Source organism: Acinonyx jubatus, chromosome B4, assembly GCF_027475565.1.
Source record: "Acinonyx jubatus isolate Ajub_Pintada_27869175 chromosome B4, VMU_Ajub_asm_v1.0, whole genome shotgun sequence".
In the NCBI taxonomy this organism is placed as follows: Eukaryota; Metazoa; Chordata; class Mammalia; order Carnivora; family Felidae; genus Acinonyx; species Acinonyx jubatus.
In genome coordinates, this window is record NC_069387.1 from 130,797,880 (window position 1) to 130,814,112 (window position 16,233).

Genomic DNA, 16,233 nt, shown 5'->3' on the forward strand with positions numbered 1-16,233 from the left:
CTCTCTTCAAACAAATAAACTTTTTTCTTAATTAACAAAATAAATAAATAAACAAATAAAGCACTTAGAATAGCGCCTGGCATATGTGAAGCCCAGGGCCCTGTGTAATTGTTAAATAAAAATAACCAGAAAGGACCTCTGAGTCACAAGGTTATGGCCGCATTAAGCAAAAAGCCTTGCTCCTTCCCAGCATGCCCAGCGGCAGGCCTGGTTTCCATGGTGCTGCAAGAGGGTTGCTGTGTGGGTCTCTATCACCAGGCTATAAATGACAGTTAAAAATCACGCAAAGTCAATAGCAGAGCTTATCGGGAGGGCAGGCTGTCCCGTGGTGTGGCAACACGAGATAAGGAGGGGTGGCATTGTGTCAGTGAAACAGAATATTTAGCCTGATTACACAGAGAAAAACAAGCCCGCTAGGAAGGGACTGACTGGGTAGCACGTGGAAAGTGAACCAAAGGCCCGAAATCCCCAACCTGGGAGAATCTGAGAACCGTAGAGGCCACTTCTGAAACTGCAAGGGCCCGAACTGTCACCGGTTGTGTTTAGGCTGCCCGCCCCCCGCCAGCTGTTTCTTGGAGCTGTCTCTCCAGCAAAGTCTGGAAACAGCTGCCAGAAGGGTGGGGTGGGGCCGGGAGATTCGGGAGGAGGATGGAACCACATCACCTTCGTGCTCTCCCAGGGTCACCGGGGCAACAGCCTGGACCGGAGGCCCCAGGGAGGCCCACACCTCAGCGGGCCCGGGGGAGAAGAAATCCGGCCGTCGATGAACCGGAAGCTGTCGGATCATCCAGCGCCCCCTCCCTCACAGTACCCCCCGGCACCGCCACAGCAGCAGCGCTATCTACAGCACCCCCACTTTCATCAGGTACCTCCAAACGATGACGTGGGCACAGCGAGGTAGGGAAGGGTAGGCTCAGGCCACTTAGTGTGGGAAAATTCCCTACAGTGTCACGTACAACCGTCCGTGCTTGGGGGTCTGTCGTGGTCCTGGGACTGTGGGCAGGGGAGGGCCATCTGAGGCCCGGCCTCATCTGAGCCCGGGAGGGCTGACAAAGTTCATAAAGACCCGGGACCTCCCAAATGGCAGAAATATGATAACGTGATGTAGGAACTGCTCTTGGCAAAGAAGTCTCTGTGAATTCGTTGGCTCCCCGCCTGAACACACATACACACACGCACGCACGCACATTCTTACCCTGAGGATTCAGCGAACCGTTGCTCCATTTTCCTGTCAGCCCCTTAACCCATCTGGCTGTGGAGATCCACAAGAAAAGCAGTTTAACACCCACAATAGAGCCTTGCTTATTTATTTATTTATCCCCTGCCTTGTTCCAGATAGGATTTGGGGCCGCTTACCGAGAGGGACAATACGGCCAGATAACATCGTTCCTAAATTCCTCAGTAGGGCATACTAAGCCCTTTGTGAGCTGTTAACCCAGCCTCTCTCCTGCAGACTCTCCCCAAACCTCCCCACCCCCCACCCTCCCCACTCCTGGAGCAAACACACATTCCAGCAACACTGCACTATCTTTAGTTACCGGAATGATCGATTGTGTTTTCTCTCATACCTTGGGGGCTTTTTATATGATGTTTCCTTGGCCTAAAATGCCCTCTCCTGGCTGATCCTTCTCCTGCTCTAAGCTGGAGGCCAAGTATCACCTCCTCTAGGAAGCCTTCCTTGATTACCTTGGCAGACTCAGACATTCTCTTTACACTTAAATGTGTATGGTTTCCCCTCTAAACTGACCCTCCATGAAGACAAGGACCTTTTCTTTCCAGCTACAAATCCCCGGTGATTAGGACAGTACTACACACGGGGCAGGTGCCTGATAAATATTCTTTGATTGAATGAATGAAATCTGGCATGGTCTTTACAGCCGAAGGTCCCTTTGCTATCCTTCCACCTCACCCCACCAGCTGGGGCTTATTGTCATCAGCAGCAAGTATTCTTGGAACACTGGCTGTGTCCGTGGCATCTGAGCAAGGCGCGGGGTTTGGGGGGGGGTTGCGGGCTGAGAGGGATGTGCTGCGGTGACAGGGTCCTCCATTATATGTGTTTCTAGGAACGCCGGGGAACCAGCCTTGACATAAACGACGGGCACTGTGGCGTGGGCATGGCCAGCGAAATGAACGCCTCCCTCATGCACCGGAGACACACAGACCCAGTTCAGCTCCAAGTGGCCGGGGTACGTGAACCTTCCCTCTCTGGGCTCAGTGAAGGCGGCAAGAGGGGCACTTAGGGAAATGGTCGGTCCTCCAGGAGAGACACGCTGCTGGGAGCTCAGAACGGAGGTGGTGGGAACCCAGCAAGTGAGGGCGGAGGGATGTCCCCGGGGCAGAGCCGATCCCGGTCTGTCGTTGTCTGGCCGCAGGGCCTTGCCCTGTCCTGGCTCCGGCTCTAGCGGAGGGAGATCTGTCGCCTTTTTCATTGCGATCCATCTGCCTCGGTCGCGCTAGCACCGTGGGCTGTCAGCTTGGGCACGCTGCCATCCTCTCTGTCCCCTGAAGACAATAAAAAGACCACGTATCGATGTAGGGAGAGTAGTTGTCCAGGATTCTCTTGGGGCCTCGGAGAATAACATCTCCGCGGGTGAAAGTCCTGAGTCTCGGAGTTCTGATATCGTGCAGCGAGGTGTGCTTGCAGCTCCGGCGGGGTTTGGGGCGTCTCTGGAGAGCCACAAGCCAGCCTCCAGGGCAGACTGCTCATGGAGGACTCTGTCTGGCCGCAGAGCCTCCTCCGTGTGACCGTGGCTCCCAAGGCCAGCCCAGCCGCCCTGGCTCGGCAGGACCCCTCTGTGTTTCCCCGACAGCGAGTGCGGTGGGCCCGGGCGCTGTACGACTTCGAGGCCCTTGAGGACGACGAGCTGGGCTTCCGCTGCGGAGAGGTGGTGGAGGTGCTGGACAGCTCCAACCCGTCCTGGTGGACCGGCCGCCTGCACAACAAGCTCGGCCTCTTCCCCGCCAACTACGTGGCCCCCATGATGCGATGAGCCCCTTCCGGTGGGGCCCGAGGCTTTCGTCTGAGGCTGCCTGCAAGAGAGGGGGCAGGGGAGAACCGCTGGAACTACATGTACATCCGTGTACATGCGTGTGCACACACACGCGCCTATGTGTACATGCATTCGAGAATAGTAATTTATTGGCGATGCGGTCGGTCCATTAGTTGATATGAAAGGAAGTCAGGTGGAGAATTCTATTCGTGCTTCTTTTTCTGCTCTCCCCTCAGCGGGTGTGTGGAAGGCAGGGGGAAAGTTGGGGTGGGGGTGGGGCAGACACATGAAACCGAAGTTCTTCCTGTCCTTAAGATGGCACCGCTTCCTCCTGGTCTTGGGACTTTCACTGAGACTAGCTGAGCAGAGATCCACATCCCGGCGTTGGACGCAGAACAACAGGGTGGAGCCCGACTCGGTGGGGCCACGTTTCGGCTTTCCCTCCGAGCCCCGCTCCCCTTGAGGTTTTGCAGGGCAACGTCCCTCCTGTGCGACCAGGGTGGGCACTGCTGGGTTGAGACCAGAGGAGCAGCCACACGGGACTGGAGCAGCGGGTGCCTGGAGGCCTGGGCGAGGCTGGCCTCCTGCCCCGTGCTCAGCGGAGACCTTCGCCTCCCTCGCCGGAGTGCTCCTCAGCCCTGAGAAACAGAGACCGTGAGGAGCCCAGCACTGGCAAACGGCAGGTTTTCCACAAATCCCCAGTGGCTTGCTTGGGTGTCACCTCTGTTTCCCCGGATACCAAGAAAGCAGCATCTGACATTCTGTAAAGTGCTCGGAGAAGCCCTGGCTGAGAATGCGGGACTTTAAAGCCATTGTTTTACGACTCCCAGGGTGTCTCTTTGGGTCTCTATTGGTTTTCCGTTGTCCTGAGGATGCTTTGCCCAGTGGCAGAGAGGGAAGCCCACTCCACAAGAGCATTGACTAGCAATTGTTGATCGGTTGACTGATTGACTGAACTTGACCCTGGGAGGGAGCTGGCTTTGACGGGAGCTTCCTGTTGGATTTGGCCGTAGAGTCATGGCTGGCGTCCTCTCTCCAGCCTCGACCCGAGAGCTGCACCTGGGGAGAGGGACCCCATTGCCCCTGTCTCTCCTGCCACCTCAAAATAGAATTATGTTTCCTTGGGCTCAGCTGGGGGCGTGGAGCACAGGCTGGCCTGGCTGGGGAGAAGGGACCCTGGAGAAGGAAACAGCGTTTTGGTGGAGCCTGGGAGCAAACACGTCTGCGCCGAGAGACCTGAGAAGAGGGTGTGTGTGTGTGATGAGGCCTAAGTGACAGGCTGGGTGCACGTGTTGGTGAGGGAGAATGATGGGGGGTGAGGTGTGCCTGCTCCTTTGTCTTCTTCCCCAGCCCTTCTTGCTCTAAGGAGTGACGGGGGCAGCCGTTATCGAGGGTGAAAGGAGAAAAAAGAGTGTCTGGCTCAGAAGCAACTGTCGGGGTAACATAGGCTGCGTCCCTTTGACTCTGAATGCTACGATTCTGTGATCCCTCTGTTGTCTTTAGAGAAAAAGGGGAAAAGAAGGCACTCCACGGCGAGTCTTGGGAGGGAAGAGAAAATAGCCTGAGAGAGGCAGGGGGAGTCAGGTGACGGTAAGGAACATCTGGCTCGCAGCCTTTAGAAATCAAAGAACAGAAAGGAAAAGGTAGCAGAGATGTTTCAAAAGATCAAGGAGCAGCGTGAGACACAAAGGGAGGGAAAGGGAGCAAGATGGTAAGTGGGACAGGCGAGGAAGACGTTGGAGTAGAGTCAGCAGGCCGGCCTGCGGCCTGCGGCTGACAACCAGGGGAAGGAGGGATCCAGCAGGTGGGGAAGGAGGAGTTACAGCAGAGCCCGTGAACGCCACGGAAGGCAGGGACCGAGACACCACAGGAACGAAGAGGAACGAACAGGGAGAAAGAAAAGCAAGGCAGAGAAGACCCAAAAGCTATTTTGGTGCTAGGTAATGTGAACATGTTACAGTAAATAAAAGCCAAAAGTGATGTTTGATTTTACAGTATTTACAAACCATGTGCTTTAAACAGCCCACAAACCTCATCCATTTGTCTGATTATGTGGGAGGACCAGCCCCAGTGAAGAGAGAGGGAGCTGATTTGGTTCTGGCCTGGATTTTGTGCCTTGAAACACGTCTCGAGAAAGCAGTGATACGCCCAGGGCCCTTGTTTGGCCAGGCTGTGTCCCGTGTCTGTGTCACACTCCCCTCCAGGGGCAGGGGTCACTGGCCTGCAGAGGTTGACCGCACAGTGCGGGCAGGGCTTCCAGAACCCCTGGAACTGGATGTTCTGCTCCACCCCGGCCCGAGTCTTTAATTGAGGTGCTGAAACAGCCTTGCCCCTGCACATCACGTGGCTCAAGGCAGAAGGAAGCAAGAATCATCCTAACCACCCACAGGGAGCTAAGGCCCTTAGGGACCAGGCTAAGAGGACAAGGACCAAACTATCCATATTGGGGGGGGGGGGGGGGTTGGGAAGCAATGTCCCTGGGCCTCTGGTGCTGCCTGGAGGAACGCATGAGGAGCTGCTCTCTACCCGACAGCATTTCCAGTCCACTCGGCCCTCCTTCCAGCCACAACACAATCAGGGAAACAACACCTTGTCTCTGACTTAGCTGAAATGCTCTGCATGACCTGGGGGCAGGGAGCTTCCAGAGAAAGTCTAGATCTGGCTGAACCAGTTCGGTTTTCCTAACGCCCTGCTGAGGCTCGCTGCATGTCAGATGTCTGGTACCTGCCACTGCCCACCCGCTTTCAGATGGCCTTAGGCATCTGATCTGAGACAGCGCTTCTCAAAATTAATGTGCCGGTGAGTTGCCCAGGGAATGTGGTAAAGTGTAGGTTCTGATTCAACCCTGCGTTTCTACCAAGCTCTGAGGTGATGTTACTCCGTCCACGGACCACACTTTAAGTAGCAAGAGCAAAGAACTTCGCAGCTAAAAAGCTACAAAAATCTAATTAGATCCCTTTTCTCGGGATATTCGGGCACTTCTCTGTGTTGCTCACAAATAAGTCACTCTGAGCAGAGACAGGACTCAGAACTGTCATTATGACGTCATTCCTATTTGATGGCCGGGTGACTTTTGTCAGCATCTTCATCTCTACCAAGAATCAAGCAACTTTAGGGTGAGAGGCATCCAGATGAAATACAAACAGGGGTTGCCCAGTAGTGATTATTTTAAAGAGAAGCAGAGGTTACAGAAGTTGTGAAACGTCTTTCTCAGGATTCTTTGAACATAAAATGGACTCGCATCAGGTGTGGTCCTGCTCGGAGGCAGGGGGATGGCCCATGTGACGGGGGCACTGTCAGATCTCATTCACCCAAAGCGAAACAGGTCACAGTGGGCACTGATTGGCATGAGCAAATACTTGCTGTTTGCCTCGTCTAAAGTTAACTCTTCAGCCTGTGTAGACCAAAACAAGGTCACAAGAAAAACATATTGTCTCGATCCTACTCAGGGTCCTCCACGTCTCTCCCGACACCACGGCTGTGCCACCATCACCTCTCCCTTAGGCAACTGAATAAGCCTTGACACGTTTCTCCCTGCATACTCTCTCATCCCCAGTCCATTCACACAGATGCCAGAGTGATCTTTGTAAAACACAAGTCTGATCACGTCACTCCCCTGCCACTGTGCTTAAATTTGAATCCAAGTCCTGATGTGGCCCCGTGAGGTCTCGCATTGCCTCCCTCTCCAGCCTCCTCTGCACCCCTCCCCTCCTGGCTGCCATGCCTCCACCCACTGGCCTTCTCTCGGCCTCCAGATGCCCAAAGATCGGTCCCCAAAGCCTTCATACCTCTGGTTCCCTCTTCAGCTTAAACGTCACTTTCTCAAATTGTCCTTTCTTGGCCTTAATCTAAAAGAACCCTTCCTATTGGATTATCTTGAGGTTGCTGGTGCTTTCCCTGATTAGCACATATACCAGTCTGTTGGACTATTGGACTGTAAGCTCCTGGGGGCAGGGATCATCTCTGTTTTGTAAACCACTGTAGGTGCAGCATGTAGCACTGTGCTTGGCACACAGAAGGCTCAACAAGTATTTGTTTCATGAATGAGCAAGCGAAACCTGCCTCATGTCACCTAGCATTCATTCTATAACCCAAAGGTCCTGGGGCTTATGGACCTGTAGGTGCAAACAAAGTGATATTCACATTGATGCCCAAGTTACAGTAGCTTTTAGCCAACGGCCCTCAAGATCTCCAGTTACTTCCTAGAGTCCAAGAGAGGGAGGCTGGTATCTCTCATGTGTTTAAGCATCAGTCAGCTAATGTCTCCTACTCTGGCCATGTTCCATTGTCCCTGAACATCTTCTGCAGAAAGTGTCTTTCCTGATGCTGCCAACCTACTGTGCACCTGTCTGCTGATGAAATGGCCCAGTCCTTCAGGAAACCAAATCTGCCCTGCAGTCCACATGGCAAGGCAGTCGTGGAAGAGGAAGCGTGGAGAATGGCCTGTACCTACTTCTGAGTAGCCCTTGTCCCTGACCCCCAGAGAGGCACTTCCTAGGTCAAGGGACCCTCACAGCTCATTCCCTTCTCACCAGAGCCCTCTCTCCATCACACAGGACAAAGGAAGCCACCTTCCCCACCATCTCTCTTGTTTGCCTCTCTCCCTATTGCCCCTTCCTCCTTCAGCTGAAAAGAAACGCATTTGTACCTGTTTGTTTGTGCAATAGATATCACCTAGGATGCCAGGGGACATGTACCCTGTTGTACAATCTGGGCTCAGCTCTGATTCACTCATTAAACCAACAACTATTTATGAAGCATCTCATAGGGGACAGACACAATCACCCAGTGGGTCCTCCACATCTCTTTACACTGCCCTCCGTCCACATCTGTGCCACAGTCACTGCCTCATTTCAATCCTCTCTTGCTTCTCTCCCAGGCAACTGTAATAGTTTCAGAACCGGTCTCTCCACCTCTGGGTTGGCCCCCTCTAATCCAGCCCACTGACTACCATTGAGATCGTATTAACATGCAAACTTGATGACATAAGGCTTCTGTTCAAAAGCCTCCAGAGGCTCCCATTAGCTTTCAGGCTAGAGTTTAAACTCCTTGGCTTGGCACTAATGACATTTTGTGATCTGACTGCTGCCTGTTTGTTTAGCCACAATGCCCATCTCCCCTCAGAATGAGTCACGTTGTCTCAGAACTCAGGGTTTTCCCATTCGGTTCCCTCTGCCTGGAATGCCTCTCCCCCACCTTTTTGTCTAGATCAGTGCTGTCCAATAGCACTTTCTGTGATGATGATGGAAAAGTTCTCTATCTGCTCTGTCCAACGTGGCAGCCTCCAGACACTTGTGGCCCTTGAGCATTTGCAATGTGGCTGGTGTGAGTGAGTTAAATAGTGAGACATGGCAAGTGGCTACCTTATTGGGCAGTATGGATCCATGCAACTTCTACTCACTTTGAAATACTTAGCTCAGGGCTCAAGTGGCCCACTGGGGAGCCATCCCAACTTCATGGCTGCTGAAGATGTTCCTCCTTCATTTTCCTATAAGCATCCTTGTTGTGCTTCTATCCCGATATTCAGAACTCTGTAATATGGTCAGTGATTCATTGAGCCTGCCTCCCCCACTGGACTGAACATTTTTTTTTTAATTTTTTAAAAGTTTTTATTTATTTTTGAGAAAGAGAGAGAGAGACAGATCACAAGCAGGGAGGGAAAAGGCAGCAGAGAATCTGAAGACAGAATCCAAAGCAGGCTCCAGGCTCTGATGTGGTGCTTGAACTCATAAACCGCGAGATCATGAGCTGAGCCAAAGTTGGACACTTAACCAACTGAGCCACGCAGGAGCCCCTGAACATTTTTGAGTGCACAAACAGTTCACCCAATAAATGGTTGATGCAGACATGCATTGGTATACTGATAAATGTTTAACAACTGCTCTCTGAAGGAAAGCCCTGATTTGTCACATTTGCCGGTTCTGTGTTGTGAATATTCCTACCATGTGTCAAGAGTATGAGAAGACAAGCCACAGAATGAGAAAAGATATTTACAAAAAAACCTATCTGTTAAATAACTGTTATCCAGGGGCACCGGGGTGGCTCAGTTGGTTGAGCTTCCAACTCTTGATCTCAGCTCAGGTCTTGATCTCAGGGTTGTGAGTTTGGGCCCCACAGTGGGCTCCACACTGGGTGTGGAGCCCACTTAAAAAAGAAGAGAAAAGAAAAGAAAAGAACTGTTATCCAAAATAAACAAAGAATTCTTAAAACCCAACAATAAGAAAATGAACAACCCAGATGAAAAATGGGCAAAAGGCCTGAACAGACACCTCACTGAAGAAGATATTAGATCACAAACAAGCACATGAAAAGATGTTCAACACTATATGTCACTGAGGAAATGCAAATTAAAATGATGAGATACAATGACACAGCTCTTAGAAAATCTAAGGTCCAGGGGCACCTGGGTTCTCAGTTGGTTAAGCGTTCAACTCTTGATACTGACTTAGGTCATGATCTCATGGTAGTGAGATTGAGCCCTGCATTGGGCTCTGTGCTGACAGCATGGAGCCTGCTTGGGATTCTCTCCTTCTCTCTCTCTCTCTGCCCCTCCCCTGCTTATGCTCTCTCTCTATCAAAGTAAATAAATAAGCATTTTTTTTTTTTTTTTTGTAAATCCAAGGTCCAAAACACTGACAACGCTAAACGTTGGTAAGGATGTGGAGTAACAGGAATTCTGATTCACTGCTGGTGGGAACGCAAACTGGTACAGCCCCTTTGGAAGACAGTTTGGCAGTTTCTTACAAAACTAAACATAGTCTTAACATATGATCCAGCAATCATGCTCCTTGGTATTTACCCAAAGGAGCTGAAAACACATGTCCACACAAAAACCTGGACATGAATGTTTATGACTGTCTCATTCATAATTGCCAACTCTTGGAAGCAACCAAGGTGTCCTCCAGTGAGTGGATAACTAAGCTGTGGTAGATCCAGACAATGGTACGGTATAAAGTGCTAAGAAGAAATGAGCTATCCAGCCATGAAAAGATATGTAGAAACCTTAAATGCCTAGCACTAAGTGAAAGAAGCCAATCTGCAAAGGCTACGTACTGTATGATTCCAACTATGTGACATTCTAGAAACAGCAAAACTCTTGAGGCAGTAAAGAGATCAGCAGTTGCCAAGGGTGAGGTGGGAGGAAGAAAAGAAGAGGTGGAAGACAGAAGATTTTTAGAGCAGCGAAACTATTCCCTGTGATACTATAATGGTGGCCATATGTCATTACACATTTGTCAAAACCCATAGAATGCACACCACCAAGAGTGAACCCGGAGGTAAACTATGGGCTTTGGGCGATAATGATGTGTTGATGTAGGTTCACCAGCTGTAACCAGTGTACCACTCAGGTGGGGGTGATTGATAACGGGGGAGGCTACGCACGTGTGGGAAGTGTAAGGAAACTCCGTCTTCTGCTCAATTTTGCCGTGAACCTAAAAGTACTCTAAAACAAAGTCTATTAAAAAATTAAAAAAGAACCCCCCACCGTGGCTGATTTCAAACTACCAACAAGACATCAGTGAATCCGGAGTAGGGATTAGATGTGCACAGTTGGCTCTCATGAGCAGAGAGGAACCAGACTCAGCACCACTGCATGAATGAATGAATGAATGAATGAAGTGTGCTAGGCACTGGCAATGTAAGAGAAGCCTTCAGGTCCTTCAGGAAGAAGTCTGTTCAACCTTCAAGAAGCTGGTCCTGTAGTTGCAGGTTCCGTTTTAGTTCCAACGTAGGAGACAAAGAACCAAGGAGTCATATCTTTGACTTACTCAGCAAGAGGGACATTTGTCTCCTTTGGGTCTTTTACTTTTAATATCAAGCCTTGTCCAGGCATCTATTGAGCGCCCCACTCAGACTGAGCCTGAGGTCACGAAAGCAAGAGTATCCATCAGGAGGATGAAACCCTGACTTGAAGTATCTCAGGCAACGAGGAGTTTATATCGCATACAAGGCCGGAGGTAGGGCAGTTCCTGGCTTGCTGAGTTCAATGGTTCAACGATGCCATCCTTTGAACATCAAGGGTGTCTCTTCCTAGTGGCTGTTGCAGTACCAGACATCCTGTGCGGACTGACAATGTCAGTTTAAATTTGTGAGGAAAACCTTTCCCAGAAGTCATATGGCAGCCATTCCCTCGGATCCCATTGGCATGACTAGATCACATGCCATTCCTAAACCAGCAATTTCCAAGAGAATGAGACCACCGTGACTGCCTTAGACCAATGGAAGGGACCCTGTAGGGGGCAGAACCTGAGAACCCAGGCAGAGCCCTGCCCTAAAGGAGGAAGTGGGTGGGGTAGGGTGACAGTGGGCAATGGCCTTCAAGACCTAATCTACAGGAAATGTTAGAAGAAGATGCACAAATCTTACGACTAGGGCATTCCATAAACGTTTCTTGGGATAACTAAGGAACAAGAAGGCAAAGTGAGGCAGCATAGCTCCTCGGCTTTCCCCTCGAAGTTGAAATGCCTACATGGACACACACACACATACACGCACGCTTCCATCAGCCCTCCGCAATGGATTCCCACGTGCATATTAAGCCAGCATGTTAGTGAGGACAGCTGCCATGCTATTCACAGAAACCAGAACCGTACATAGTGAGGCCCTGGGTCTGCTCTGGGGACAGAGGCCCCGGCCAGCCAGGTCTGTGCCACAATCCCGGCAATATCACTGATGTTGGCGTGAGACTTCTCCACTCAGGGTCATTTGTGGCCATGTTCTGACGTGGGCAATCCCACTGCAGTGGGACTGAATTCCCCAGGGTGGGCAGCACATGGTTCCTCCCTCCCCCTGCTCTGACCTGGTTATGGGGAGTTGCTAGGTAACGGCTACGCAGCCTCTGCTTCCCACGCTGGAGGAGGCTTGGTTACCATGGCAAGTCCAGATGAGGTGGGGGATGCAGGGGAAAGGGAGCATTGGCCGGGGGGTCCCTAGCCTGGACTCTGGGCCTCTGGACCTTCAGGAAACCTCTTCACCCCTCTGTGCCTTGTTTTCCTTGTCAGTAAAATAAAGGAGGGGCTAGGTCTCTTCTTGCTCTAAACCACTGATGCGTGCAGATGGCATATACTAAATAGACACTGATCCTCAGACTCCTTTTAGGTAAGAATGACGCAAGACGGGCGCAGAAAACAAATGGACTGAGTTGTGTTTAAGATAAAAGAGAGAAACTAGCAAGCCTGTGTCTCTAGTAGGACAGATAAAAGTCATGGACATCCTCCCTTCTGTTGACAGTAATTTAGCTTCTGAAATTGATACTCACGAGTCCCTGGGACTCCCTGGGTCCTTTACTGAACCTAAACTTCCTAAGGAAGTCCCATAATGGGTGTGTCGCCTTAGGGTACCTGGCTTGCTAAAGGCCCATCCCTGGGCTCTGCTGACTTTTCTGTCCCCTGGAACCATGTCACAGGCCCAGCCCCCTGGGGCCAACTCTTGACTTGTGGGGCTCTGCACAAACCTCTAGGATTGGCTACTTGATCCTGCCCTTGATCTGATCCCTGGCCCCACCCTCTTCTTTCATTCCTGTAGTAAGATCCCTAGCCAGGCCCAAGTGCTGGGACGTCTGTGGCACCCAAGTTCTCCCCTCCCCGTCTAGTTCATGCCAGTCCCTTTCCAGAATCCAGATCCCCACTGCTGGAGTCTCTTAGCACTGGCTGCCATCCTGCCTGTGGACATGGGCTGCCGCTCTGTTCCCTGTCTGTGCTTCACCCCCTTAACCCTCCATTGGCCTCATGCTGGGGCCCCCGAAGGCAGCTGGCTCCCTGGGACCACCACCACCATCTGATGTCCATTGTCACAGGTGGCCCCTGTGACCCCAAAAGAGAGGTTGGACCCTACCCATTCCACCTCCAGCAGCTGGTCTGCTTTCCACCTTCTTCCTCAGACCCTGCCTCCAGTTCTAAGTCTTGGCAGCTCCTTATCCTTCCCCTGCCATATACACAGGAAGAACAGGGGTATGTCTGAGTGTGGCCCAGGGTGCTGGAGTCATATCAGGGAACATTCTCCACACCCACTCAACAGCTGAGTTTCCCGCTTCCTGGTCAGGAGCAGAAGGAGGAATCCGTACCTTGTATGTAGGGTATGAGAACGAGTAGGGTGTCAGGGCGAGTGGCCTTTCAGCTGCCAGCTGTGATTCGGGGCACTCTAGAACTTCCTAGTCCCATAGAGAAAGTACATCCTTGAACCATGTACCCCAGTCCTCCCTCCCCTCTAGCTCTCCCCTACTTTCCCCTGCAGGCAGTGTGGAAAAGTGGAGAAAGCCGAGCTTTGATTCAGGCACACCCGCGTCTCTGTCCAGACTCTGCCACTGACCGTGTGAGCCTGGACCAGTTACTTGACCTCTCGGAGCTAAGCTAGAGAACCAGAGACAAAAGCACTAAGTGTCATGAGACATAAACACAGTTATAGGAACTGCTTGGTGAGGGCCTAGCAAATAGAGGGCGGCCCCACTACACCTTCCACTGTGGCAGAAACAGCCTTCTTCGCCCCACCCCACCCCCAGCGACATGTTGTTGCAAAGGCCTCCTCTCCTTTGAAACTTGCCTGTCCTGTACTCAGCCCTCCTCAGGGCAAGTCTCTCTGCACCTATCACACCGATAGCCTGCTGAGGTAGTAAATCAACTTTGGGAGTAGACCTTGCCCGCCTCCTTCCAGGGGATGGCTGCCCTGTAACAGTGGCCTGCAAGGGACAAAATGCTGAGGGTTTGGGCCAAATAAAGGAGGGATTCTTGAAGGGAGAATGGGGCCGTCACTTCCTCTGGTTGCTCTGCCTGCCTCCAGTCTCTCTGCTTCTTTACACATCACTCCACGCAGATCAGGCACCTTCTCTACTAAAAACTACCCCACCCCCAGCCCCACCACCATTTCTGGATTGAGGTTCAAGCTGCCTCCCAGAGACGGGGCAGTGAGAGGGAGGCAGGACCTCGGGGTTACTCTCTGCCCTGAACCCTGCAGATTCCTCCTTTGCTGACTCAGCTTGCAGGTCCCCCACCTGGAGTCTCCCACCCTTCCTATTGCCCCCTGTCCATGTCCTAGCCAGTCTGCAAGGCCAGGGAAAATGCCACCTCCTTCACAAAGCCCTCCTGGATTCCACCCTCAGAGAGTAACTCTTCCTCTGCCAAACTGTCTCCTGACACGGCTCTTCTGGCCTTGCCCTGGAGAGGTGGCTGGGCTCAGCACCTGTGCCCTGCGGTCTAGTCCCCAAAGACAGGGATGAACAAACACTACATAAGTCATTCCAGCCCAGGTCCCTTGGTTGGGACCAGAGCTGTTTTAAAATTTGTCTAAAAATGTTTCAGACACACCCCAGTTCCCGGCACTGCGAGCTCTTGGGAGGGGGAGGCGGTTCGTCAGCAGCTCCATGCCCTACGGGGGTAAAGATTGCTCAAGCCGCACCACGCTGCCTGCACCGCCTGGCAGGGCATGCCACTTCAGGAGCTCTGTGCCACTACCAGGAAGAAGTGAGAGAAAACCCCATCCCTTCCCGTGACTTCCTTCTGAACCCCTCCCCAGCCTTAGAACTGGAGCAGCCGGCTTTCCCATGTTGTTGGAGCACACCAGGGGCTCTCTCTGCCTCTGGCCCGTCCCCTGCACTCTGCCAGGCACATCCCGCCATTTCCCAGCTCACACACCATCTGTGGCTCCCAGCTGCCAACAGAGCTAAGTTCAAACTCACCCTGGAATTCAGAGATTCAACAACGTTCATGAGGCAACCTGTATTTCTGGCCCATCGCCTCTCCCTATCCTTCCCCCATCCCTGCAACATGCACATATACATATTCCCATGTGTGTAGTCACATGTACACACACATGCACACACACGCACACATATATACATGTGCACATGTATACACACCTACACATGTACACACAAACACAAGACCAAATACACTTACACACACACACCGTAATCCAAATTAATTTGTCAGTTTCGCCTGTATTTGCCTTGATCATTACACTCATTTACTCATTCATGTATTCGTTCATCCATTCAACATTCCCTTAGTGCCCTTATGCAAATAAGAAGGGTACGATTTCCCTGTTTCTCCTGGGAGTCGCTGCTGCATCCAACGCTCCGCCATCTCCTCTGTGTGTTTTAAGTCCTATAAAGCCCAGCCCAAGGTCCACCTCCCTGCACAAGCCTTCCTAGCTTCTCAGCCCTGGAGTAGCTGTCCCTGCATTTGAGTTCCTATAGCAATGCCATGTAAAAGAACTTTCCGGGCACCTGGTTGGCTCTGTCGGTTTGTCTGTTGGTTTCAGCTCAGGTCATAAACTTGCAGTTCATGAGTTCTAGCCCCACATTGGGTTCTGCAATGGCAGCACGGAGCCTGCTTGGGATTATCTCTCCCTATCGCTCTCTCTCTCTCTCTTTCTCTTTCACTCCCTCTCTCTCTCTGCCCCTTCGAAGTTCGTGCTCTCTCTCTCCCCCCCAAAATACATAAATAAACATTAAAAAAATATTCTGTGATGATGGAAATGTTCTATACCTGTACTATCCAGTATGATAGCCATTGGCCCCATTGGCTATTGAGCACTTCAGATGTGGCCTGTGTGACTGAGGAACTGAATTTGCCACTCTAGAAACTCTGTTTTTTAAAGATTTTTTTTAATTTGTTTTTTTAAGATTTTTTTAAAGTAGACTCCATGCGGGGCATCTGGGTGGCTCAGTCGGTTAAGCATCCAACTTCGGCTCAGGTCATAATCTTACTGTTTGTGAATTTGAGGCCTGTGTAGGGCTCTGTGCTGACAGCTCAGAGCCTAGAGCCTGCTTTGGATTCTGTGTGTGTGTGTGTGTGTCTCTCTCTCTCTCTGCCCCTCCCCCACTCACACTTTGTCTCTCTCTCTCTCTCTGAAAAATAAACATTAAAAAATTTTTTAAATCAATTAATTAAAATAAAGTAGACTCCATGCATAACGTGGGGCTCAAACTCATGACCTCTAGATGAAGAATCATATGCTTTACCATCTGAGCCAGCCAGTCACCCCTAAATTTCTTTCTTTCGTTTAATATTGATTAATTTGTTTTGTTTTGTTTTTTAATGTTTATTTATTTTTGAGAGAGAGAGAGGGATCGGGGAAGGGGCAGAGAGAAAGGGAGACACAGAATCCGAAGCAGGCTCCAGGATCTGAGTGGTCAGCACAGAGCCCGACATGGGGCTCGAACTCACAAACCTCAAGATCATGACCTGAGCCGAAGTCGGATGCTTCACCGACTGAGCCACCCAGGCACCCCAAGCATATGACTCTT

General features: G+C 51.3%; 1 protein-coding gene across 5 annotated transcripts in view; it reads left to right on the forward strand.

Moving 5' to 3' along the window:
- GRAP2 (GRB2 related adaptor protein 2) overlaps positions 1–9,166 on the forward strand; it is a 71,842-nt gene extending 62,676 nt beyond the window's left edge. For 4 of the 5 annotated variants that reach the window (XM_027070676.2, XM_053226826.1, XM_053226828.1 and 1 more), the window contains 3 exons: positions 680–865; positions 2,064–2,186; positions 2,730–9,166. In XM_027070676.2, coding sequence (XP_026926477.2) covers positions 680–865; positions 2,064–2,186; positions 2,730–2,990 — 570 coding nt within the window. In that variant the 3' untranslated portion in view covers positions 2,991–9,166. The remainder of the gene's footprint in view (positions 1–679; positions 866–2,063; positions 2,187–2,729) is intronic. The other variant, XM_015077928.3, reaches the window with a different exon arrangement.
- The last annotated feature ends 7,067 nt before the right edge of the window (positions 9,167–16,233 follow it).